Source organism: Anomaloglossus baeobatrachus, chromosome 7, assembly GCF_048569485.1.
Source record: "Anomaloglossus baeobatrachus isolate aAnoBae1 chromosome 7, aAnoBae1.hap1, whole genome shotgun sequence".
Lineage (NCBI taxonomy): Eukaryota > Metazoa > Chordata > Amphibia > Anura > Aromobatidae > Anomaloglossus > Anomaloglossus baeobatrachus.
The window spans coordinates 35825332-35852310 of record NC_134359.1 but is presented as its reverse complement, the minus strand read 5'-3'; the positions used below and the strand labels follow the sequence as shown (position 1 = coordinate 35852310).

The 26979-nt window shown below is 40.2% G+C and overlaps 1 protein-coding gene across 16 annotated transcripts in view; it reads left to right on the top strand.

Annotated features, from left to right (window-relative positions):
- The first annotated feature begins 694 nt into the window (after positions 1 to 694).
- The window catches only part of NEB (nebulin), a 265748-nt gene continuing 239463 nt past the window's right edge, over positions 695 to 26979 (top strand). For 15 of the 16 annotated variants that reach the window (XM_075317196.1, XM_075317191.1, XM_075317208.1 and 12 more), the window contains exons 1-6: positions 695 to 777; positions 1496 to 1581; positions 3596 to 3657; positions 14811 to 14897; positions 21223 to 21357; positions 22888 to 22995. In XM_075317196.1, coding sequence (XP_075173311.1) covers positions 3625 to 3657; positions 14811 to 14897; positions 21223 to 21357; positions 22888 to 22995 — 363 coding nt within the window. In that variant the 5' untranslated portion in view covers positions 695 to 777; positions 1496 to 1581; positions 3596 to 3624. The remainder of the gene's footprint in view (positions 778 to 1495; positions 1582 to 3595; positions 3658 to 14810; positions 14898 to 21222; positions 21358 to 22887; positions 22996 to 26979) is intronic. The other variant, XM_075317192.1, reaches the window with a different exon arrangement.

Below are 26979 nucleotides of genomic sequence, written 5' to 3'. Positions count from 1 at the left end.
TGGAACGGATTGCTCCACCTAGATAAATATGTTTTACATTATTATTATTATTATTATTAATAATAATAATAATTGTGCTCCACCCAACTAAATATGCTGTGCTTTATTATTATTATTATTATTATTATTATTATTATTATATTTAAAAGTCCAGTTATTTTAATTTGACATCCACTGATCCAACAAGTTATTTCTAGGCTAAAACTTGCAACTTGAGAAACGATAATGACAAATTATTTTTTATCTTTTATTTCTTGACCAATTTTTTTTAAAAAATGTTTCAAGGACATCATAAGAAAACCTAAAAAAATCTAAGAATTTTATTCTACAATTAAACAGATTAAACACTATATAACTTTTTTGTTGTTGTTGTTGCTATTTTATGTTACTCTGTAAGTAATCATCCTTTTCTTAAAAAGACCAAAAATAAAGAAAAAAATATTGCAAAAGTACTTAAAATAAAAAAAGACCAAAAAAATAATACTAAAACAAAAATTTTAAAAATATTATGTATGGGTGCAGACTTGCTTGTTATTATCTGCTTCGAATTGAAATGACTATTAGTCTTGCTCTCTACAGATTTGCTGAACAGGTGGTCTTCAAAAGGGTCACCAAGTAAATTTAGCATCTGAAACTTGAGCAATCCGCCCCAGGATTGGTTGCCGGAGGCACATGATAATTTGGGAGTTGGAGCATTTGCTCTGCTCTTGACCAGCGTTTCTGAGGAGGGAACAGTTGGAGGCTTTGCTGCTAAGGAAAATTAATTAGATATCACTGGTAAGAGCTTCTTTTTTTTATTTTTCCTCTTTCCACAGTGAAGACTTTGTATTTTCTGTATAGGACATGGCTGTTGCTTGGCATGGAGACTTCTTCTAGGACCATAACTTGGCCAGGACTAGGACTATGCCTTGGTATCATCTCTTCTCTGACCAGAGGTCACTGTATAGTAATAGTTTGGCCGGACCTCACTTAGTAATTGCATTTGGATATCTGGCTATACAGATATTACGTAGCAGCTGCACTAAGTGTTATGTGTGCCGTCTATAACTATGGTGACATACCCAATAGATGGGGGTTTATGTGAGCACCTATGCTTGCACTCATTTTAGATTTATTTTTTAATACATTTTTATAATTATTTTATTTTTTTATGTTGGCACCAAAAAAGATCAGCATTACGTGTTCCTATATATAACCTGCACTAGTAGGCTGCAGCTTCCTCAGAAGGTATTACAGTTGGACTGGCTAAACAAAACCCACCAATCAGCTGGGGGTATTAACTTACATGTCACATACCTCCGCACCCGCCGCCAGCTGCTCCGAGGCTTCAACTACTAAGTTTGGGGACAGCACTGTTATAAAACTGAATACTTTGACAGGCCCATCTATAGCATTCCACCCCAGCATAAACCATTAAAGCCTCCCATCTGTGGGGGGAAGTGGGGGGGGGAGGAAAAAGAGAGAAAAAATATATATGAATTTTGATATTTTTCAGGTCTGATCCAAAAATACGGCTGCAGAAGCAAAACAGGGATCAACAGAACAGGCCCATGCTGTGCAGAACGCAGATCATCCCATAAGGTCATTCATCAGTTTGTGTAAAATATGATAAATTCTGTGGTCAGATATACAATATATAGACTGTAATACCGTGCACTAACTAATATATCAATTATCAGTCTATCTATCATCAATTATCTATCATCAATTATCTATCTATCTATCCCTCTATCTATCCATCAATTATCTATCTATCTATCCCTCTATCTATCCATCAATTATCTCTCAATCTATCCCTCTATCTATCCATCAATTATCTCGCTATCTATTCCTCTGTCTATTTTTCTATATGAAATTGCCTTATCAATCCTTCCATGCATATATTTTTTTATTATCTATTTATCTTATCTATCTTAGACATACACCTGTATGTGTGTATATGTATATATATATATATATATATATATCCATCCGTTCATTTAACATCCATTTATTTGTTTATGTTATCCATCTATCAATGTATTTATCTAGCGATCAATTATTTCTCTTTTACCTGTCCATCTTTATCTATCTATCTATCAATCATCTACTCTATCTATTTACCTATCTAGCTATCCATCCATCATCCATCATCCATCCATCCATCCACTGATCTATCCATCCACCCACCCTCACTATCTATCTATCTATCTATCTATCTATCTATCCCTCTATCTATCTATCTATCTATCTATCTATCTATCTATCTATCCATCTATCATATATCTATCTATCTATCTATCTATCCCTCTATCTATCTATCCACCTATCTATTTATCCATCCATCTATAATATTATCTATCTATCTATCCATCCATCCACCAACCTATAATATTATCTATCTGTCTATCTATTATATATCTGTTTATATCTATCCATATATCTATTTATCCATCTTTCTATCCATCTATCTATCCATCCATCCATCCATCCATCTATCATATATCTCTCTATCTATCTATCTATCCACCTATCTATTTATCCATCCATCCATCCACCAACCTATAATATCATCTATCTATCTATCTATCTATCTATCCTTCTATCTGTCGTTCTATCTATCTATCCTTCTATCCATCTATCTATCTATCTATCTATCCTTCTATCTATCTATCTATCTATCCTTCTATCTATCTATCTATCTATCTATCTATCCTTCTATCCTTCTATCAATCTATCTATCTATCCCTCTATCTATCTATCTATCTATCTATCTATCTATATATCTATCTATCTATCCCTCTATCTATCTATCTATCTATCTATCCCTCTATCTATCTATCCCTCTATCTATCTATCTATCTATCTATCTATCTATCTATCTATCTATCTATCTATCCCTGTATCTATCTATCTATCTATCTATCCTTCTATCTATCTATCTATCTATCTATCTATCTATCTATACCTCTATCTATCTATCTATCCTTCTATCTATCTATCTATCTATCTATCTATCTATCTATCTATCCTTCTATCTATCTATCTATCTATCTATCTATCTATCTATCTATCTATCTATCCCTCTATCTATCTATCTATCTATCTATCTATCTATCTATCCTTCTATCTATCTATCTATACCTCTATCTATCTATCTATCCTTCTATCTATCTATCTATCTATCTATCTATCTATCTATCTATCCTTCTATCTATCTATCTATCTATCTATCTATCTATCTATCTATCCCTCTATCTATCTATCTATCTATCTATCTATCTATCCCTCTATCTATCTATCTATCTATCCCTCTATCTATCTATCTATCTATCCTTCTATCTATCTATCTATCTATCTATCTATCCCTCTATCTATCCTTCTATCTATCTATCTATCTATCTATCTATCTATCTATCTATCTATCTATCTATCTATCTATCCTTCTATCTATCTATCTATCTATCTATCTATCTATCTATCTATCCCTCTATCTATCTATCTATCTATCTATCTATCCCTCTATCTATCTATCTATCTATCTATCCATATATCTTTTTACCATTTTTATATTTTCATTTTTAGTTACTCATTTTAACATTCCATTTTTCATCAGTTTTGTAGGTGACAGGTAGAGACCTCATTATGGCGGACGACGAGGAATTTGAGGAGTATGAGGTAAGAAGTTCAGTTTTGATAACTGTTCCTCCCATCCCCCCATATTGGTGTCAGGTCACTCTGGATGTGATCGGGGGTGAGCGGGCATCTCGTCCTGCCCACGGTGGCATCTTGCCGTGGCACTTGGTTTATTGAGGTGTTTTGCAGAATTGTGGAGTGGCATTCCTGCAAAATATATTGTTATTTATAGCAGACACATGTAGTATTCATCTATCTACTACCTCAGCTAACAGGTTTGATGCAGATAGAGTGATCCTGATGTACTGTGATACCCATTAAGTCAGCAGATCTGGAAACATACAGAGATATGATAGGTATGTGCCAGGATGCAGCCGTCAGGCTCACTGTCATGTCGTCCGTTCTAATCCGGTGACGGCTGCGCTGCTGCTATTTGGGGGAAAAGGGTTAATCAGAAGCAATTAATACAGAAAGAAAATGCTGTTTTTGTTTGTTTTTTTTTAAATTTCATTAACATTTTTTATATTATGATTAAATTGCAAAAAGTTTTTTTCTCGTAAGTGTCATTAAATCTTGTTCCTCTCTGAGGTGGTATCGGTTAGTTTGGTACAAGTTGCCATTATTGATATGATTTTTGGGGGAATTTTCAGATAATGGACTGGATTTATTGGGTTTGGCTAGAAAAAAAACTTTCTTCAAAACTTTGGTCTTTCCCCATTTTTTTTATTTGCTTTAAGGCTCTGTTTACAATAACTTTTTCCCTTTTTATGAGGGCTTCATTCCGAGACATCATTTTCGTTGTCAGAAACCATTATAAGCCAATGGGGTCTATCATTTTTACGGATCCTTTTAGAAACAAATCTATCATGACTGTCATATCTCCTTATGTACGGAAGCCATGATGGAAGTGAATACAAGGACTTACTCCTCTCAAAGCTAAAAAGTCTGGGTCAGTGAAGTTAAAGAGGACCTGTCACCAAGTCGAAAGTCACCGGTTTTTACTATTATATTATTTCCACTCCTCCCCCTGAGTAATTTGCTTTTTGTTTTGTTTTTTTAAATCCGTCATACGGTTCCAGAGATAGGGGTCTTTTTATTTAGTATTACTTTTTAAGGTCTGTACAAGAGGGTGTGGCTTACAGGATCCTCAGGGGCGTGTCTTTACACTTCTCTGCATTATTAAACTGTAAGCAACTCCCGGAAAATGTAGCGCTAAAAAATTTCAGATTTCAGGGTAACAAAAAACGGAATACTTAGGAGCGCAACGGGAATAAAGTAAGAGCAATAACTGGGACATTTTGGCCTTGTGACAGTTCCTCTTCTATATTGATCACTTGCATCATAGTAGCTCTAAGATGCTAAAAGGAAATTAATCCCTTAAAATGTGTTATCCAATACAAGAACATTATATGTGACCACTAATTCTCTAGTAGGCCAAACAACACCCCATGTCTCGGGTTCTTTGAGCCTTTTGTCATAGGGATTGTGGAATAATGGACATTTACTGTAAACTTTTTTAGGTTTTAACTAGAACTTGCCCCATGTAAATGGTAATTGGGTCACTACCTTTTGACAGCGCTACTTGAAAACTCCAATAGGGAAAAACAGTAAAAATTAATAAAAAAATAAACAAAAAATAAAATTCTGATTTAATAGAGACAAGATCCAAGGAAGTCATCGATGGGAATCAGCCAGGGACTAATTTAAAGATGGTCTGTTACTTATATATAATTTTATTATTTGAGCTTTTGCATTCCCTTTTTTTTTGTTTCTTCGACTTTCTCTTCCTGAGATACAGGCTCCTCTTCACAGAATATAAATCGAATCTTGTTAGTCAAGTGGGTGTGGTCCTCATGAAGACGTCCACAGAAAATAGTTGAGGATCACTCCTTCTTGGATATCAAGACTGGATTTATGAAAATTGGAGGCTACATCTCAGGAACGTAGAGGTGTAGGAATGACAAAAAAAAACAAAAACAAACTCCAGATTCAGGAGAATAGCAGTAATAAAACCAGCTTAACAATACTTGTTAGTCAAGTGGATGTGGTTCTCATGAAGACATCCATGGAGAAAAGTTGAAGATCACACCTTCTTGGCTATCAAGACTAGATTTATGGGAAGAGGAGGCTACATCTCAGGAACGTAGATATGTAGGAATAAAAAAACAAAAACAAGCTCCAGACTCATGAGAATAGCAGTAATAGGATGAACTTAACAATTCTTGTTAGTCAAGTGGGTGTGGTTCTCATGAAGATGCCCACAGAGATGAGTTGAAGATCATACCTTCTTGGCTATCAAGACTAACTTTATGGGACGAGGAGGCTACATCTCTTGAACGTAGAGACGTAGAAAAATAAAAAAACAAAAACAAGCTCCAGATTCAGGAGAATAGCAGTAATAAGACCATGTTAACAATACTTGTTACTCAAGTGGGTGTGGTTCTCATGAAGACATCCCCAGAGAAAAATTGACAATTACACCTTCTTAGCTATCAAGACTAGATTTATGGGAAGTGGAGGCTACATCTCAGAAACGTAAAGGCGTAGGAATAAAAAGCAAAAACAAGCTCCAGATTCAGGAAAATAGCAGTAATAAGAACAGCTTACCAATAATGACATATTTATGCAAGTGAAAGGGTCTTATTAAAACGTGTTTAACACGGCACATTATCAGTCTATTGTGAATAGGTATCAAAATATCAAAAAAATATTCATTTACTACATATTGGAGCTACTATCCTGTGGAGAGTTACTAGGTCATTGTCAACAGTTCAAGATGGCCTTCTCTTGAGACTTTACAAATAACCAATCATGTTGGATACTAGATGACACCTAAGCCATAGGAGGCTTTATGTTGGTCCATTGGGATTGAAATGTCCCCTTGTATAACATTTTTTATATACATTTACAACTTACATACAAATTCATCCTTGAAGGAATCTCTCCATGTGTCAAAACATAGGAAAGCCTGCAGATGCAATCCTCGAGATCTGCTGTGGAAATTTCAAGGATATTAGAGAAGTTTACATAATTTATTATTGAGTTTTTTCTTAATACTTCATACTCAAATCTCATTCCTGAAGATCAGATGTTTCAATGTGGCCACAACGTTCCGTTGCCTTGGTTCTTGAACGTTGAGATTTGCGTATTTGATGAAGTCTTCACACTTCAGAGGCCATTGGACCTGAGATGGAACAGCTGGCTGGATAGGCAATTAAAAATGGTGGACAGGTTACAGGCATGGGACAACAAGGTCTTCCATGTGAGGACCACATCAGACTATACCGCATAGCTCAGAGGTTACAGTATTGAGATGGAAGGTGGGAGAGGCTTTAGCACTTTGGCGGTAAACGCCAACCCTCCATGCATTCGAAACAAACATTGACCAAGGTTTCTAAAAAGTGGTAAAAAATATCAACTGGATTATCCCTTCGCCAATCTTCCAAAACATGAGAGCAAATGCTATACATTGTGACAGTTACATAATAGTTCTAAGTTTATAAAGACGGACTTCATCGCCCTATAATAGATTCTGACCGGCAGTCTCCATAATGTTGAAGGTTACCACAAATTAGTAACGATAACATTAACAATTCGGAAAACATAAACAACGAGAATCCTTGTTGGAGGATCTTCTAATGGTTGAAGTTCTAAAATGGTGAAATATTACATGATTTTGCTCAGTAGTCCGGCAATGGGTGCAAGTTTAGGCTTGGATTGGAAACAGGAGGCTGCTTCTATAATTTACTGTATGCCAACACTGAAATGGCATGCCGGCCAAAATAGTTTTAGTGTCTGTAGGTGTAATGAGAGCTGGGCTGTGCAAATACTGTGCGCGACTTCCAAACCTACAGTACTGGATGCAGGGTGTATATATATATATATATATACACACACTGTATTTTACTTATTTTTTATGACATTGTTAATTTTCATTTTTGCATAAAACATTTAATGTGCAACAAAAATGGAATATTAAAAATAATTGAATTATAAATCTGTCATGCTGAATCAGATATAATTGCTTCCAAATTAAAAAAATAACTTAAAGTAAAAAACAACAACTTTTAAATGAATAATTAAATAACAAATATCAATAAATAAACAAATAAGTAATTAAACAAGTAAATGCAATTTAAATAGAACACCTACAGTAAATACCCAAAAACAAATTAATTGGCCAATATAGTCTGAAAAATATCAAATAAATAAACTTGTAAAAACTAATATTACTTGAAAACACCCCAAATATGTATTAAATAGTTTTTGAATCACCGGTCTCTTGTGATTCTGCTCAAATTAATTTTCTTTTTTTTGATTTTCCAGTTTTTTTAAAGCACCACTCCGGCATTTTTTTTTCCTTTTGTTTTTTTCTCACCTCTGGAGTGCTGCTTTAAATCTAAGTCTAATGTTATTAGTATTATACTCACCGTTCGCCATATTCACCATTTTCGGCGTCGCTCCGCTCCCTCGGCGCCGTATCCATAACTTCTGACTGGTCAGAAGTCAGAAGTTACGTTACAACGTCTCAATGCATCTCTATGAGAGCCAGAATGAGGCTCTCATGGTTCATGGTCACAGCTCATAAATCTATCAGAGCTGCCGACAACAGATGAAGACGGTGGCAAGTGAATGTAAGCCCGGGGGTAGGGAACTTAGATTTAAAAAAAAAAACAAAAAAATTCTGGAGTGGTGGTTTAAGGGTTGATACTTTATTATTTTGCAGTGATCATAGGAGCACATAAGTGGGACCCACTTGGACCAGTAAATATGCATCATTCAATGGGGCCCCAGCTTGTTGACTTGCCTAGGATGCAGCTCACCCGATGCCTAAGTACAGCCGCTGCAGCATACAAAACGGCTAGAGTATGCGCAATCATGCATTTGCGGTCACACACCCATGCATTCGCGATCACGCACTCGCACTCTCAGACACCATAAAGATAAAGGGCCAGCATCCAAAAATTCAAGGCTGTCAGCCCATTATGTAGCTAATTGATGCAGCCCAGTGGACCTCTTGCCCCGGTGGGGGCAGATGGCCAGTCCAGGCCTGACCTCCACCAATTTCAAGAACAGAAGTCCCAAAGTTCTCCTGACTCTCGCAAATGTGGATAAAGTGGTAGTGAGCACACATAACCACATCACCAATTTCCAACTGAGTAATGGAATAGCTATACCCGTTAGTCCCATTGAAGTGACTCAAGCGTCTGACCCATGTCTACAGGAGACTTTAGGGGGCTTTACACACAGCGATATCACTAGCGAGCGTACCCGCCCCCGTCGTTTGTGCGTCATAGGCAAATCGCTGCCCGTGACGCACAATATCGTTAGTTCCCGTCACACGGACTTACCTGCTTAGCAACATCGCTGTGGCCGGCGAATCGCCTCCTTTCTAAGGGGGCGGTTCGTGTGGCATCACAGTGGCATCACTAAGAGGCCGCCCAATAGAAGCGGAGGGGCGGAGATAAGCGGCAGTAACATCCCGCCCACCTCCTTCCTTCCTCATTGCTGGCGGCCGCAGGTAAGCTGTAGGTTGTCGTTCCCGGAGTGTCACACATAGCGATGTGTGCTGCCTCTGGAACGATGAACAACCTGCGTCCTCAACAATCAATGATTTTTTGAAAAGGAACGACGTGTCAACGTTGGACGATTTGGTGAGTATTTTCCATTGTTAACGGTCGCTCGTTGGTATCACACGCAACGACATCGCTAACGATGCCGGCTGTGCGTCACGGAATCTGTCACCCCGGCGATATATCGTTAGATACGTCGTTGCGTGTAACGGGGCCTTTAGGGTTCCCCATTCTCAGGATTGGTTAAGGTCCAAGCGCATAAGTGATAAATGTTTTTAAAGCTAAACTCTCTTTAACAATGAAATTTCTAATGTTGGACCCTTCGTCTAATTGTGTCGTAGCCACTTTTAGCCCATAAAGTAAGAACAAGATTCCCATTTTGCCAATTGGGTGCGATTTTGATGCCTTTTATAGACAAGTCTAGGAAGGGACCCAAAAATGAATTCTGTCTTCTTGACTTGATCTGGAACCAAGCCCGAATTAGTTCTCAAAAAAGTTCACCAAATAGACATTGCGTAAAGAAGGCCTAATGCTGACTAGATGCAAAGTATTTCACAGTAGGATTGCCCTCCAATTCTAAAAATGTCCATATACTAGGAAATAAGAGGTTAGATGGATAATATTTAAATTAAGAATGATAATAATATTTAAATCTGCTAACAAAATAATTTTCCTTTTAATTTAAAAAAAAATAAAAAAATCTGAAATTAAAATAAATATAGAATAATAATGCAAAAATAAATGATAAAAAAATAAGTAAACTGCTCTTTAGGAATGTACTGCAGGTCCTCATTGGACCCTTCGTGGTATGACCTCATTTCATTATCAGGGCCTGTGCCCAAAGTATTCTCTGGTCAACTGATGAGGCCATGTGAGTGTGATACCCTGTGCCTGATATTTCAAGTTAAGTCGAACATTGACTCCACATGCAGTGGAAGTAAGTAAATGAAATCATAGGCAATCCATTCAGTAACATACAGTACAGGCCCTTAGATTTTCCATTAAAATAAATCTGTCAGCAGGTTTTTGCTATCTCATCTGAGAGCTGCATGATGTAAGCAAAGAGATCCTGAATCCATCGATGTATCACTTAGATTACTGGGTTCAGCTGTTCTGACACAAGCAGAATTTTTAGATTTAGCAATGTAGCAGAGCTGAGAGAGCTGCTCCTGGCCACACTAGGCTCTCTATAGAGGTGTCAATCAGAGGACGGGGGCGTGACGGACTGCCTTGCGCGTGACATTGAAGTCCGAGCAATGCAAAGTCCTGCTGCTTAAATAAACATTGCAAATAAACAACAGATCGGACCTTGACAAGACAGGCAGAGCAGTAGACACAGTAGAGCGCCGTGGTCTCCAATTGCTACAATTGCTAATATAGTGGAACCTCGCTTAACGAGTAACCCAGTTAGCGAGTATATCGCTTAACGAGCAAAGCTTGCTGTAAATTTGTCAGTTTACGAGCAAGCTTTGCCGTACGAGCAAATTACTCATCGCACACACTTCCGGTTTCGTACATCCACCGCTCTCTGACCCGCTCTTACAGTCCGCACAAACACACACAAACACACACAGACACTCACGCACACACACACACATATTATGCTCACCTTACCTTCCGTTCTATCGCCGGCCTCATGGATCTTGTAGTTTGCCGGTACAGGATGTGTATCGGGTAACCATCGCGACAAGGGAGGAACGTTCGCTGTCAGCCGCTACTCAAAGGCAGCGCTGGCCAATCAGAGGCAAGCGGCTCCTGCCTTTGACGTCAGCGCTCTGGCAGCGGAAGTTCCTCCCTCGTCGCGATGGTTACCCGATACACATCCTGTACTGGCGAACTGCAAGATCCAGGAGGCCGGCGATGGAATGGAAGGTAAGGTGAGCATAATATGTGTGTGTGCGTGCATGTTTGTGCGTGTTTGTGTGTGTTTGTGCGTGTTTGTGCGTGTTTATACGTGTGTGGAATGGCACAATAGGGGACCAGGATGAGACATTTAAAAAGTTGTGGAACGAATTGTCTGCATTGCAATGATTTCCTATGGGAAATCTTGTTTTCCTGAACGAGTAACTTGGTTAACAAGCACAGTCCCAGAACGGATTGTTCTCATTAACCAAGGTTCCACTGTAGATGCAATGTACAAGAAGAACCTCCCCCGAGGAACTTATGGAAGAAAGGGAGCAATTTTAGACAGCTTGAACCATCCCCTGTAACATTACTGTTGCATAAGAGTTTAAAACTAGCATTTGCTGTATATAATAATGGTCCTGCAAACTGTAAAAATTCATCCAAAATGAAAGATTTTATTTAAAGTCTAGTATTTATTTCCACTTGAGATATGTTTTGGGAAAATATAAAGTGTCAATTAGAAACATAAATATAATAATAGATGATTAAAAAAATATTTCATTTAGCATATTAATATATTTTTTTAGTATATTATTTTTATATAATTTTACAGTAAAAATGTGTATCATGATTTGCGCATGGTGCCACTTTCTTATTAAGTACTGACGCCATGAATATGTGCACAGCTTTTGATGCAGTTGGAGCCATCACTCCATAATAGTATTTGGTCCTTGATATATGATACAATTTTAATTGTCCTATGTGGATGGACCAAACACATGCTAGGATCAATATCTAAAAAAAATCTCTTAAGAGCAGTTGGGTAAAAGAAAGTATTTGCTGATGCATGAAATCCATGGTCATGGCTGTTCTAGAATCTTCCGATGTTCTGGAGTTCAGAGCTACATTGGTGAACCCGGATGACTACAGAGTAAAAATAACTAATGCAATGTACTGTTCAACTTCCTCTGTGCAGAAAGGATTTTGGATATCAACTTTCACGGTTTCTGGGGGAAGACCTTTCATAAAATTCTGGCAGCTAAATAGGAAAGGGTTCTTTACAGTTAGAGCAGTCAGACTGTGGAATGCCGAACACAAGAGGTAGTAATGGCTAACACTATAACAACTTTTAAAAAAGGGCTGGATGAGTACACAACATTGTCGGTTATAAATTTAGTGATAAAAACATAATTGGTGGAGGAACGTTGAACTAGATGGACCTAGGTCTTTCTTCAACCTATTCAACTATGTAACCATAAAGAATAATTTAGTCTATTGTAAATACCTTTATACAAATAACTATAAAAAGTCACTGTTATTTTTTTAGATTGAAACAATGGTAAATTATAAAAAATTATCAGTTATAGTACTGTATATTGTATTAATTTAATTTATATTTTGCTATGTAATTTGACTATTATAGTCAAAATACATAAGCTAGGCTATATATGTTATATATAATATTTATGGCCTAGATTTCAGCTCAATATTCGTGTTTTTGTTTCAAATCTTTAAGGTACCGCTATGGGGCCACATTAGCCCCTTTATATAGTTCTATTGCAGTAAACAACTTCCTAATGTTTTTTTTCATTAACGTTAATGCAGTACCTTAATATCCAATGATGTAACTGAAATCTAGTATTTGCTGGACACATGTCAGTAATCCTTTATAGTGGTAATAGCCCAGTGACACAACATTAAATCCCTGTAAACGTTTCAGGCATCAGAGATGGCAGAGCACTCTTGGCTATCTAACCCATTGAAAATTAGAAATATGCTGTCATCACAAGCATATGTCATACATGTAATCCCCAATGAAAGCACTTCTAAATTTATTTTAGGTGTGTCAAGGAAAAAGTGACAGCCAACTTAGAAATCTCATTGTGCAAAACGGAAAAAGTGATTCAAGCTTATGTGGACCATGGGTTTGATTCTCAAAAATAGCTTATCAATTCTATATAACTATATATTTATCTACCACATCTAACTTATTTATTGTACTTTTTTATTTATCATCAGCATTTATCTATTTATTTTGTTAATTTAGTTAGCTAAGTGCTGCAATTTTGGTTTATAACTTGTAATGTCCATGTAAATGTTCATAGGAACCATCTATGGATGTACTTGGGGATGGACATGCCATATATATATGTGAAATTTGTTAATTTACATGTTAGCTATGGACCCCCTATTTTTTGTTTTGTTTACTCTAGAAGCAGCTTTTCAACTGTATATTAGCTTGTTTGTAAGGAACCAATCTAACTAATTGCATAACTTCCAAATATTAATGGTCTTTTAGGCTACGTGCCCACCATCAGTGTTCACAGCGTTTTGGATATAGCATGCTTTAGCTGCGTCCAAATTTGCTGCGATGTACAGTACAAGCACAGAGGATGGGATTTATAGAAATCTCATGCCCACTGTGCGTCTGCTGCTCACAGCGAAAACTGACCTGCGGTGTGGTTTTCTGAGCCGCAGAATGTAAATTCTTTGCTGCGGGGTTGCATGCGTCCTCCATAGGGTGAACACAACCATAAAACTACAGCGCCCCGATCCCCGATCTTGAGCATGAGCAGCTGTGGTCTCCTGCGTTCTCCTACGTAGGATATAAGTGGCCCTGCAGGTAAGGACCCGCCGCGTCCAGGACACAGCGAGTCCTAATCCTCACCTATTATATCATCACCCATTCCCTATAGACTGTGAGCCCTCGTGAGCAGGGTCCTCTCTCCTCCTATACCAGTCTGTTTTGTACTGTTAATGATTGTTGTACGTATAGCCTCTTTCACTTGTAAAGCGCCATGGAATCAATGGCGCTATAATAATAAATAATAATAATCGTGTATACGTACCCATAGAGAAACATAACTATTAGACGTTAAGGGGTCCATATACTCTTCTTGTCCACCCTTACTCCTCCTGATTTTTGGGTTCACCGTCTGCATACACTTGAGCTTGTCGTAAAGGGAAAGGGACAACTGATACATTCTGCCCAAACCATAGGCACTATGAATCAGAGTTTGGGTCCATCATTTCAAGCAGGTATGTTTTACTCTGAAAGTTGGCATGGGACTATGTGGCTTAGAAGACTAGTCCAAGAGATTGGTCCATTGCCGCTTTGCCGTGGTCCCTTTTAATAACTGATAAATATATGTAGAGGGAATGTGGCAGGGTTTGGGACAGGCCACAGAGGACTGCCCTTTTGTACTAGTTGATACCCCCTACCCCAGATTCCAAATATATATTTCTCTGGAAAGCCCAGCGTTTCAAAGAAAAAGGTCATCAGCTGAAATGGTGGAGCCAAACTCTGATTAAGGTTGACCATAAACAGTGTGATGGATCAATTTTCAAATGTTTTCCACCAAATCCTGATGGACCTCATGGACCTATAATGGGTTCTTGAGGATTTCATTGAAAATTCTGTATTTTTGATGGCAAATCTCTCTCTGTGGGCCATAGGTGGCTTTGCCATCAAACCACTCACGCCCAAATGGAAAAGGTAATGTAGACAGATCCTTATACATTTGCAATTGGGGTTAAAGTAAAATGAACATTTTAGTTTGGTTGGACTTCTGTGGCATAGTATGTCATTAAATATTGGTAGTCAGGAAAATGACCACTCCAGTCTCACCGGTATGCGTAAGCTAAATACTATCTATTATTTTCTGATTGACCTGTGTATAATGTTTTTGTTTGCCTGGTTTGTAGCTCCTCCGGTAAGTGTCCGATGTGACTGTAACCACCATGTTCTGAGTGTCTGGATTTACCATCTTTTTATAGTACTCTTATGAAGAGACAATCATTGAAGAAGGGGGAATGGAGGAGGTAACAACCACAACAACTCAGCAGACGTTCACTGAAAGCAAAGTAATCCTTCATTTTTCGCCCTCTTCTTAATCTTCTCTGCTCCCTGTGATTTTTCCATCGGAAAAACTTTGACCGTAATGGTAAAACTTTTCTAAGCGCATAACAACCAAATTGGACCAAAAAAAGTAACCTCTAGTTAAAAAAATCTCTACTGAATGTGGGTTGGTGATGTAATATTATTTAGTTTTGAGGCTTGCTGAAGGGCCACATGGTTTCTGCAATCAAGGGATCATAGATCTAGGACCCATACTATAAGGGGACTAAAATACAAGGTAAAAATAGTTAAAAAATTAAAATCCTCCCCATTTGTCATTTTAAAATAAAGAAATAAAAATCATATTTGGTTAATGTCCTATATATTAAAATATAAAAATACAATTTTTGAGAATTAATGCAGAGACTCCTGTTATCGGCTGTTTACTTTTGGGTAGCTGCTTGGTGAATCCTTACGTGCCACATAAATGAGTGCGTTTTACGACAGGAGCAGTTAATGGCAGTTAGTCTGTATACTGGCCCTATTAATCCCCTCTTACCACCCCTGGCAAAAATTATAGAATCACCTGGCTCTGAGGATGTTCATTTAGTTGTTTAAAAAAAGCAGATCACAGACGGCACAAAACTAAAGTAATTTTAAATGGCAACTTTCTGGCTTTAAGAAACGCTAAAAATCATGAAAACATAATGTGCTAGCCAGTAATGGTTACTTTTCAAGACCAAACAGGGGGAAAAATTAGGGAAACACTCAATTATGAGGAAAAAATTATGGAATGATTGTGTAAATTTTCATCCCCAAAACTAACACCTGCATCAAGTAAGATCTGCTTGTTAGTCTGCATCTAAAAAGGAATGATCACACCTTGGAGAGCTGTTGCACCAAGTGGACTGACATGAATCATGGCTCCAACATGCTGCGAGATGTCAATTGAAACAAAGGAGAGGATTATCAAACTTAAAAGAGGGTAAATCATCACGCAATGTTGCAAAAGATGATGGTTGTTTGCAGTCAGCTGTGTCTAAAATCTGGACCAAATACAAACAACATGGGAAGATTGTTAAAGGAAACATACTGGTAGACCAAGGAAGACATCAAAGCGTCAAGACAGGAAACTTAAAGCAATAGATTTCCAAAACAGGAAATGCACAACAAAATAAATGAGGAATGAGCGGGAGGAAACTGGAGTCAATGTCTGTGACCGAACTGTAAGAAACTGCCTAAAGGAAATAGGATTTAAATACAGAAAATCTAAATAATATAAAGATGACTGCCTGAAGAGAACATGTAAATTTGCACAGTCATTGATGATATGGGGCTGCATGTCAGGTAAAGGCACTGGGGAGATGGCTGTCATTACATCTTCAATAAATGCCCAAGTTTACATTGAAATTTTGGACACTTTTCTTATCCCATCAATTGAAAGGATGTTTAGGGATGATGAAATCATTTATCAAAATGATAATGCATCCTGCCATAGAGCAAAAACTGTGAAAACATTCCTTGAAAGAAGACACATATAGTCAATAACATGGCCTGCAAATAGTCCGGATCTCAATCCAGTTGAAAATCTTTGGTGGAAGTTGAAGAAAATGGTCCATGATAAGGCTCCAACCTGCAAAGCTGATCTGACAACAGCAATCAGAGAAAGTTGGAGCCAGATTGATGATGAGTATTGTTTGTCACACATTTAGTCCATGCCTCAGAGACTGCAAGCTGTTATATAAGCCAGAGGTGGTGCAACAAAATACTAGTGATGTACTGGAGTGTTCTTTTGTTTGCTTGTTTTTCATGATCCCAGAATTTTTTCCTCATAATTGAAGAATTCCATAATTTTTCCCCCCGTTTGGTCTTTAAAAGTAACAGTCACTGGCTGCACATTATGTTTTCATGATTTTTTTTAGCGTTTCTTAAAGCCAGAAAGTTGAGATTTGAAATGACTTTACTTTTGTTTAAAAAAAGCAGATCACAGACATGGCACAAAAGTAAACAACTGAATGAACAGCTTCAGAGCCAGATGAGTCCATAATTTTTGCCAGGGGTTGTAGAATCATAGAATGGTATAGTTGGAAGGGACTTCAAGGGCTATTGGGCCCAACTCCTAATTCCATATACCCTACAGGGCCAAAGTGGATAGTATCTAATACCTTAAAAGAGAAGCTATCATCAGAAAGTTAAATATTGTTTAAATCAAGTTTTCACGTACAACTAGCTGTAGTACCTGGCGTTGCCCGGGATAGTAACTAAGTGTCTCTCTTTCTGTGTGTGTGTATTTCATTGTGTGTCTCTTTCTGTGTGTGTGTATTTTGTGTCTTTCTGTGTGTGTATTTCAGTGTGTCTCTTTCTATCTGTGTGTCTTTTACTGTGTGTGTGTGTATGTGTGGTCTTTCTGTGTGTGTCTCTTTCTGTGTATTGTCTCTTTCTGTCTGCGTGTCTCTTTCTGTGTGTATTTCAGTGTGTTTCTCTTTATATCTGTGTGTCTTTTTCTGTGTCTCTTTCTGTGTATTGTATCTTTCTGTCTGCGTGTCTTTCTGTGTGTGTTTTTTTTCTGTGTGTGTCTCTTTATGGGGGTGTGTGTGTGTATTTCGGTGTGTGTCTCTTTCTATCTGTGCCTTTTTCTCTATGTGTGTGTCTTTCTGTGTGTCTCTTTCTGTTTGCGTTTCTCATTCTGTGTGTGTCTCTTTATGGGTGTGTCTCTTTCTGTGTGTTTGGGTATCTCTGTGTGTCTCTTTCTCTGTCCACAATAAGAGTCTGTATTAACAAATCCGTTCCCAGCTACATTGACTTTAATGTAAGCTTTTTTTTTTAGCGAATAGCTATAAAGCAAAGCGTTACATTTTACCCTCAAAACATAGTCTATGACATTCCCCAACTCAAATGAAGAGGCTCCTATTTGCATTCTTTAAAATGTCTAGGTTGCTCCATCAGTCCATATACATTTCACAGTATTTTCTAATGGAAAAATCCTTTATAACAGGAGCTTTATGAAGATTTAAGCAAGAAAATGCAATACATATTAACCCTCATTCTCCTGGACATGGCACGCCGATGTCCGATCTCTGCCAGCAAAACAGGATAACTCATTCACTATCACCTCAGCTGCTATTAATCCCGTTTTATGTTCATTATCATGTTTATTATCATGTTCATTATCATGTAATCCCGTTTCATGTTTATTCTCATGTTCATTATCATGTTCATTATCATGTAATCCTGTTTCATGTTCATTATCATGTTAATTATCATGTTCATTCATTACCTTCATCTTCCGCGTATGTTCAATGCTGCAATGTTACTGCGTTATTGGTGAGCTATTCATGTAGCAGCAGCCATATCATTTATGCACATATTCACAGCTTGCACCAAAGGGGTTTCCGATTTAATGTGAAAAAAGTTTCTGCAACTTTCAAAAACTTTTTAGGTTTCAATCTCTCACTATTTTTGGTGTCTAAAGGGTGCTTTACACGCTGCTACACCGCTAGCGATTGCTAGCGATGATGCTAGCGTTAGCACCCGCCCTCGTCGTTGGAGCGATATGTGGTGCTCGCTGCCGTAGCGAACATTATTGCTACGGCAGCGTCACACGCACGTACCAGTTCAGCGACGTCGCTTGAGACACCGAACAATCCCTCCCTTAAGGGGGAGATGCGTTTGGCGACATAGCGACTTCACAGCGACGTCACACGGCAGGCGTCCAATAGAAGCGGAGGGGCGGAGATGAGCGGGACGTCACATCCCGCCCACCTCCTTCCTTCCGCATTGCCAGTGGAGGCAGGTAAGGAGATGTTCCTCGTTCCTGCGGTGTCACACACAGCGATGTGTGATGCCGCTGGAACGAGGAACAACATCGCTACGTACGAGACAACGATTTTTGGTGTTTGGACGACCTCTCCAAAACCAACGATTTTTGTCACTTTTGCGATCGTTTAAGGTCGCTCATAAGTGTCACACGCTGCGATGTCGCTAACGACGCCGGATGTGCGTCCCAAACACCATGACCCCGACGATAATTCGTTAGCGATATCGCAGCGTGTAAAGCATAGAACCATCCAACGACATAATCAAGACAGGTTATTCATTCCTTGGCTGCAAAAAGAGGGATTTTATGGAGGGGATGAAGCTAAAAGTGTATTAGAAAGTTGCAGAACTTACATTTTTTCTTTGAATTAAAACGGAAAACTCCTTTATGGCAAAGCTCCAACTTCTCGTTGATATTAACTGTCCATCTTCTCTGCAGGTCTCATCTGTTCTGCTAATCTCTTCAATGTCGCTATTTCATATATGCATAAAGCTTCATATCTGGCTGTGTGATATATCAGTGTATACGTCTGTGTATGTCTAGATATTAATGTCTTCTATATAAATAAATATTTACAAAAATATAAATTAATTTAAAAAATAAATCCAAATTAATTAGTTTAGCACAACTATAATTAAAGGGGTTGTCTGGCTAATGATATGAGGTCTACCTGGTCCTACCGAATTCAGCAGATTCAGTTGACTTTGCCTTAAAGAGGACCAACCAACAGGATTTTCCTATATAAACTAAAGCCAGTGCTATACTGGCACTATCAGGCTGATTCTATACATACCTTTAAGTTGTGAGATCGGATGTATAGTTTCTGAAATACAGGCAAGTAAAGTTTGTGAAATGCAGTTATTTGATTGATAGCAGCTACAGAATATCTAATAGGTGGGTCGGGTTTTGTTAGCTATTCCCACCCCTGTCTGCCTGCCTGTCCTTCCTCCCTCCCTCCCTCCTCCCCCTGTAATAACAGAAACAAGGGGAGGAAGGACAGACAGGCAGACTGGGGCGGGAATAACTATCAAAACCCGGCCCACCGTTTAGATATTCTGTAGCTGCTATCAATCAAATAACAGTGCATTTCACAAACTTCACTTGCCTGTATTTCAGAAAGTATACATCCGATCTCACAACTAAAGGTATGTATAGAATCAGCATGATAGCACCAGTATAGCACTGGCTTTTGGTTATATAGGAAAATCCTGGTGGTTGGTCCTCTTTAAAGTATACAAGCATTTTTATAGTTAATTATATTGATGGCTAGGCCTTCAATATCAGACAGGTGGGGGGGGGGGGTCCGTCACAAGGCCACCCAGTCGACAGCAGCATCAGTGATGGTACCAGGTATGAACAATGGCCGGAGCTGCTAAGACACAGCTCTATAGTGGTCACGGCCAAGAACTGCAGCTATCTCCAGTTCTCTCCCCCGTCTGATTATGTTGGAGAAAAGATGGATGGGGCATGTTAATTTTGAATGCCCAATCGTTTTGTTGTCAGGGAGATAAGTATCTGCCAGTGATATCTGAAAGCTCCTCTCCATTCAAAACACAGGTACGCTCAATTGAATCAAGCATGCATGTGTATGATGAGGCATGGGAGTCAGCCAACAGTTATATAATTGAATAAATATTATTATATATATTATTGAGGTTCATACACATGAGATTATTGTCAGCAAAATCTTCATTCATCTGTTATCACGGATATGTTAGAGATCTGATTGCAAAAAAATTGCGCAAACGCAACTTTTTAGTCCTTTGTGAATTAATGGATGTCAGCCAGATTGGTTTTTAATATGTGGAGCCCATGGACAACGGATCTGTTAATTGATTGCTATTTATCCGCCATTTGTAACGGATCTGTTTAGAAAATGCTAGCACAACAGATGGCTAAATAGCTATCCGTTGTTCATAGACTTCCATGTTAAGAAAATACTGATCCGGCAGAAATCAGTTTCCCAATGGATCCGTTCTAACGGATTACTACAGGACATGTGAACTTAGCCTAACTCCTATAGCTACACTTGGGCAGAAAGGGCTGGGGTTTATATAAACCTCCCCCAAAAGTTGGTGCTCTAGGGTGGAACATGGGTGTTCCCAGGAGAGGTTGGCCATTCCCAGGAGGTCAAGGAGCAGGGTATGGGGGAAAGACTTAAAAACCCACAACAATGTTGTTGCAATCGCTAGTTATTCTTTGAAAAATGTAAAAGGTGTCCACCTAAAATGAAAAAAGTGCCATCAAAGTGTAGTCCAAAGTAGCGGGGTATAATCAGCCTTTTCTCAGTTATTTTTGCACATTTGTTGCGGTCTTTCTCTATAAAGATCTTACAATACATTTTGTATAATTAGTTGCACCAAGGTCAATCCCATAAGAGAACTGGGCAATACCCATGTACTCCGATACCTAATATATATGCGTAGACTTTATCACTCGTGGCCACATTCAAAATCCGCAGTTCACTGCACCCCTAAGAGGGATTTTATAACATACAAAATTTGACTATTTTATTCTTTTTTTTTTTACTTTAGCCCAAGCCTGATGCTGAGAAGGCACCGGACTCTAGTGAGGAGAAGAAGAAGAAAATTAAGAAAAAGGTGGATACGTCAAAGTTTATGACGCCATACATTGCTCATAGCAAGAAAATGCAAGACATGTTCAGTCAGGTGGGTGCAGTATGGGGGTCGTACCGGATTTTGATCACACAATGGCTTTGTCCTTGTCCCAATTTGGAGCCTCTATAGCGCCCAGAGAAGGGGGTACTCAGTGCCGGACGGTAACAAATGGGAATGTCACTCTGGTGGTCGTTGCCCAGTTCCGTGCTCTGGGCCCCTTTTGTTAATGGGGGGTATTTACAGGGGAGATAAGAGTTTTTGTCATGTGACGCCACCTGCAGGTTGCGGTTAATGATGGAGAACCGCCGCTGCTTAATGTGGGTACTCCCAGGGCTGGTGGTAGTGGCAGCTGTGATGGTAGGCCGTCCGCAGGTAGGGCTGTGCCTGGGAGATGTAGTGGAGCAATAATGGAGACCACACCAGGTTGTCTTTAACAGTCTCTACTCACTGTGGACCCTGGACGGCTGGTTCCGGTCCCTGTATTGCCAGTGCTAGATAGTGACTCAGGTTGCTCTTTCCCTCCCACGCTCAGTGTAGTTGAGACCCTGAAGCTTGGAACTTTGGGGGTCCCCCGGCTGTCATACAGCAGTCTGTCCGTTCGGCTGGCAGTGCGGACCCTGTGAGGAGGTAAGTGTCCGAACCCCGATCCTAGTTTACTGCTGATTCCCCCGGATCTGTAGGTCAGTGAGGCCCGTGAAGAGCCCTCACCGAGCAAGCATTTGCCAAACAGTCTAAAACTTGCGCTTGACCTAGGGCCCTGTGCCCCATACGTGCCCAGATTCCAGTTGTGCTCCCTCGTACCGTCTCTGGGGTCTTGACTTCTGCCCAGAAGTACTCGCTTGCCCTGGCTGGCAACCTGACTCCTGTGTCCCTGAGTCACCATTACACGGACCCAACTAGATTCACGTCTGCTCTCCTCACTACATCCTGACAGACTACTCCCTGTTCTCTCACAGACTCACTTGCACCCTCCCACCAGGCTGGCTAATCCCTTCTGTTAACCCTTCTATGCCCAGTGTTGAGTGGGGTAACTGGGATTTTCAGGTGTGTGTTGCTGTTACTGGCACTGGTGTTACAGGTCCCAGGGGGTAGGTGCTGCAACCCCAAGAGGATGCAGTTCCCTGCAGTGCCCTGAGGGTCTCGGGGGCGCTACACCTCTGTCCTCCGGATTTTGATCACACAATGGCTATGTCCTTGTCCCAATTTGGAGCCTCTGTCATCCGGAGTTTGATCATAAAATGGCTTTGTCCTTGTCCTAATTTGGAGCCTTTGTCGTCCGGATTTTGATCACACAATGGCTTTGTCCTTGTGCCAATTTGGAGCCCCAGTTTTGTATTTTTGGGCATCAAGAATAGTGCGGAACCTCCCTATTTTATCTCATGCAATCTCAAGCATTTGCCGGTTACTGTAATCTGCTTCCAGGTCTACCTGCTCAACCAGACCTAAAATTTTCCACTTTTCTCTATTGTGAATTTTTGGAAATGATAGGGAACATTTTAAAACAATCACCGGTTATGAACGTAGAATTTTGGTAAAAAGTTAGAAAAATTGGTGCCATTAAATAAATATTTTATGTCTTAGAACAAATATAAAGAGAAATATGAAAAGCAGAAGGGAGAGCCGGTCGCCGTCACTACTGATACTCCCGAACTCAGGAGGATCAGGAAAGCCCAAAGCCAGTTAAGTGAGGTAAGTCAGTTTCTTTATATAAAAAAAGTTTATTTTTTTTGTTTATGCTGTTGTTTTTTTTTTTTATCAACATGATGTTCAATCTTTTTAGAATTGCAAATGCAATTATCATATTCCCATTCATTTTGGACTAATATGGAATTTTCATGCATATCTGAAATTGATACGGGACAGATCCGTGATCAGTGTTGCATCGTATGGGCCAATAAGTGTCAGTATTTTATGTCGGGGTCTATAGTAATCACGTAGAAAATATCTTGATTTTAAAAATATTAAGATATTATTAACTCAAATCTACAATGGTCTTACAAGTCTTATTGATGATCCACAAGTACCAGGAGTGGTTATATTCTAGGTCTTCAGTATCAAAGTGATCTTATGCTGCGTCTACAAAGTATTAAAGTGGTATTACCCAGGTCTACAAAAATGAAGATGATTTTTATTTTGGGTCTATAAGTATTTTATTCGGTGATCATCAAGCCTCTAAAATGTAAGGGGCACTTTGCACACTACGACACAGGTGTGATGTCGGTGGGGTCACATTGAAAGGGACGCACATCCGGCGTCGCAGGCGATATCGTAGTGTGTAAAGCCTTTTTGATACGATTAACGAGCTCAAAATCGTTGTAATCGTATCATTAGTGTAGCGTCGGTCATTTCCATAATTTGGAAATGACCGATGTTACGATGTTGTTCCTCGTTCCTGCGGCAGCACACATCGCTGTGTATGAAGCCGCAGTAGCGAGGAACATCTCCTACCTGCGTCCCGGCTGCAATGAGGAAGGAAGAAGGTGGGCGGGATGTTTACGTCCCGCTCATCTCCGTCCCTCCGCTTCAATTGGCCGTGTGACGTCGCTGTGACGCTGCACGACCCGCCCCCTTAGGAAGGAGGCGGGTCGCCGGCCAGAGCGACGTCGCAGGACAGGTATGTGCCGTGTGAAGCTGCCGTAGCGACAATGTTCACTGCGGCAGCTATCACTAGATATCGCACCTGCGACGGGGGCGTATACTATCGCTACAGCGTCGGTAACACATTGTTACCGATGTCGCAGCGTGCAAAGTGCCCCTAAGGGCGGCTTTGCACGTTGCGACATCGCACGTGCGATGTCGGTGGGGTCAAATCGAAAGTGACGCACATCCGGCGTCACTTTCGACATCGTACTGTGTAAATGCTAGATGATACGATGAACGAGCGCAAAAACGTCGTTATCGTATCATCGTTGCATTCACCGACATTTCCATAATGCCGGTGCCGCGACAGGTACGAGGTTGTTCCTCGTTCCTGCGGCACCACACATCGCTGTGTGTGAAGCCGCAGGAGCGAGGAACATCTCCTTACCTGCCGCCGGTGGCTATGCGGAAGGACGGCGGTGGGCGGGATGTTTACATCCTGCTCATCTCCGCCCCTCTGCCGCTATTGGACGCCTGCCGTGTGACGTCGCTATGATGCCACACGACCCGCCCCCTTAGGAAGGAGGCGGGTCGCCGGCCAGAGCGACGGTCGCAGGGCAGGTGAGTGCATGTGAAGCTGGCGTAGCGATAGTTTTCGCTACGCCAGCTATCACACGATATCGTACCTGCGACGGGGACGGGGACTATCGCGTGCGACATCGCAGCATCGGCTTGCGATGTCGCAACGTACAAAGCCCGCCTAAGAGTTCATATCTGAGGGTTTTAAGTATTAGGGTGGTTTTATCCAAGGTTTACAAGTATCAGAGTAGTATTATTCGAGATATACAAAGTATAGTGGTCTTATTTTTGGTCTATTAAGTATTTTCAGGAAGGCTGGACTTGTCGAAAAAGAAGAAGGAATCAAAATTGCTGGAAGAATCATCAACAATCTTAAATACGCAGATGATATAACATTGATAGCAACAAACATAGATGGAATGAAGGACTTAAGGCCCCTTTACACACTGAAACTTTCTAGCGATCCCACCAGCGAGCTCGACCTGGCCGGGATCGCTGGAAAGTCTCTAACAGTCGCTGGTGAGCTGTCAAACAGGCAGATCTGGCCAACGACACAGCAGCGATACGGACCTGCAGAACGACCTCGCTGGAAAGGGAACGCTAGCACGGCTATGGGCTGGGTCGCTAACGATGTCGTTGTAATGGTGTCAAACACACCGATACATCCTGCGCAGCGGGAAACAAAGGACCAAAGAATGGTCCTGAACGACTTGTAGCAATCAGCGACCTCACAGCGGGGGCCAGGTCACTGATGCGTGTCACACACTGCAATGTCACTGGGGAGGTCGCTATTAAGTCACAAAACCGGTGACGTTACAGCAATATCGCTAGCGATGTTGCAGTGTTTAAAGGGGCCTTTAGTCCGAAGTGTCAAGGTGGAAAGCTCAAACATGGCACTCCTACTCAATACAAAGAGGATAAAGATATTGACTACTGCCAAGTATGACCGGGACACATTTGAGACGGACGGTATTGAATTGGAAGTTGTAAAAGACTTCATCCTACCCAGATCAATGATCACTCAAGATGTAGTGATGACATTGGAAGTCAATAGGAGAATAGCTATGGGCAAATCAACAATGAAGTCACTGGAGCAGGGCCTCAATTTGAGCAATATTTGACTGGTGACGAAGACACGGCTCGTACATAGTCTGGTCTTTTCTGTGGTACCATATGGATGAGAAACCTGGATGATAAAGAAACAAGAAAGAAGATCAATCAAAGCCTTTGAAATGTGGTGATGGAATAGGAGGTTATCAATACCATGGATGGCAAGAAGAACAAACAAATCAATTTTGGAATAAATTAAGCCATACATGTCACTTGAAGCAAGGATCACCAATCTAGTACTTGCCTACTTTGGACTGGAGAAGGTCATCATGGTTGGAAGAATAGAAGGAACAAGACAAAGAGGAAGACAAGCAACCTGATGGCTTGATACAAATAATAAAACAGTGGAGAAGACCTTGGTGGACCTATCTATGTGGAGAAGACTCTGGTGAACTAATCTAGGTAGATAAGAGCCTGGTGGATCTATCTAGGTGGAGAAAAATCTGGTGGACCTATCTAGGTGGAGAAGAAACTGGTGGACCTATTTAGGTGGAGAAGAACCTGGTGTACCTATCTAGACTGCACAACATCAATCTTCCTACAGAGCATTCATCCATCAAGTCGCCATGGCTTGAGATTGAGCTGAAGGCCGTTAAGTAAAAAAAAGAGTATTGACATTGTTTTATTCAGGGTCACCAAATATTCAAATAGTACATGTTAATATACAAGTGTTGGAATGGTCTTATTTGGGCCTCAAGTATCAAACTAGTCTTAAGTGGGCTTTACACGCTACAATATATCTAACGAGATGTCGGCGGGGTCACATCGTAAGTGACGCACATCCGGCATCGTTAGTGATATCGTTAGGGATGTTTACGTCTCGCTCATCTACGCCCCTCCGCTTCTATTAGTCAGCCTCTGTGTGACGTCGCTGTGACGCCGAACGTCCCTCCCCCTTCAGGAAGTGGATGTTCGCCGCCCACTACGAGGTCGTTCGGGAGGTAAGTACGTGTGACGGCGGGTTACTGCATTGTGCGACACGGGCAACAAATTGCCCGTGCCGCACAAATGATGGGGGCGGTTGCGATCGCAAATGCGAACGCACGAGAAATCGACACATGTAAAGCAGCCTTTAGTTTGAGTCTAAAAGTATATGAGTGTTCATATGTGATGGAGTTATGTACCCGAATGGACTAATCCACCTTATACACGTAGATGAGTAATCTTAGTGAGGTTATCACGTATTAAAATAGTCTCTTTTTGGGTCTAAAAATATACGAGTATTCATAACGGGATGGTTTTCAGTACTATAGGGGTTTTATCAGGGTCTGAAAGTATCGGCGTGATCTTATCAATGGTCTAAAAGTATTAGTTGTTAAATGATGGTTCTGTAGGTACCAAAGTGATCCTACCTATGGGTCTATAAGTAGAAGAGCGGTCATGTTAGAAGTCGAGTATCTGAGG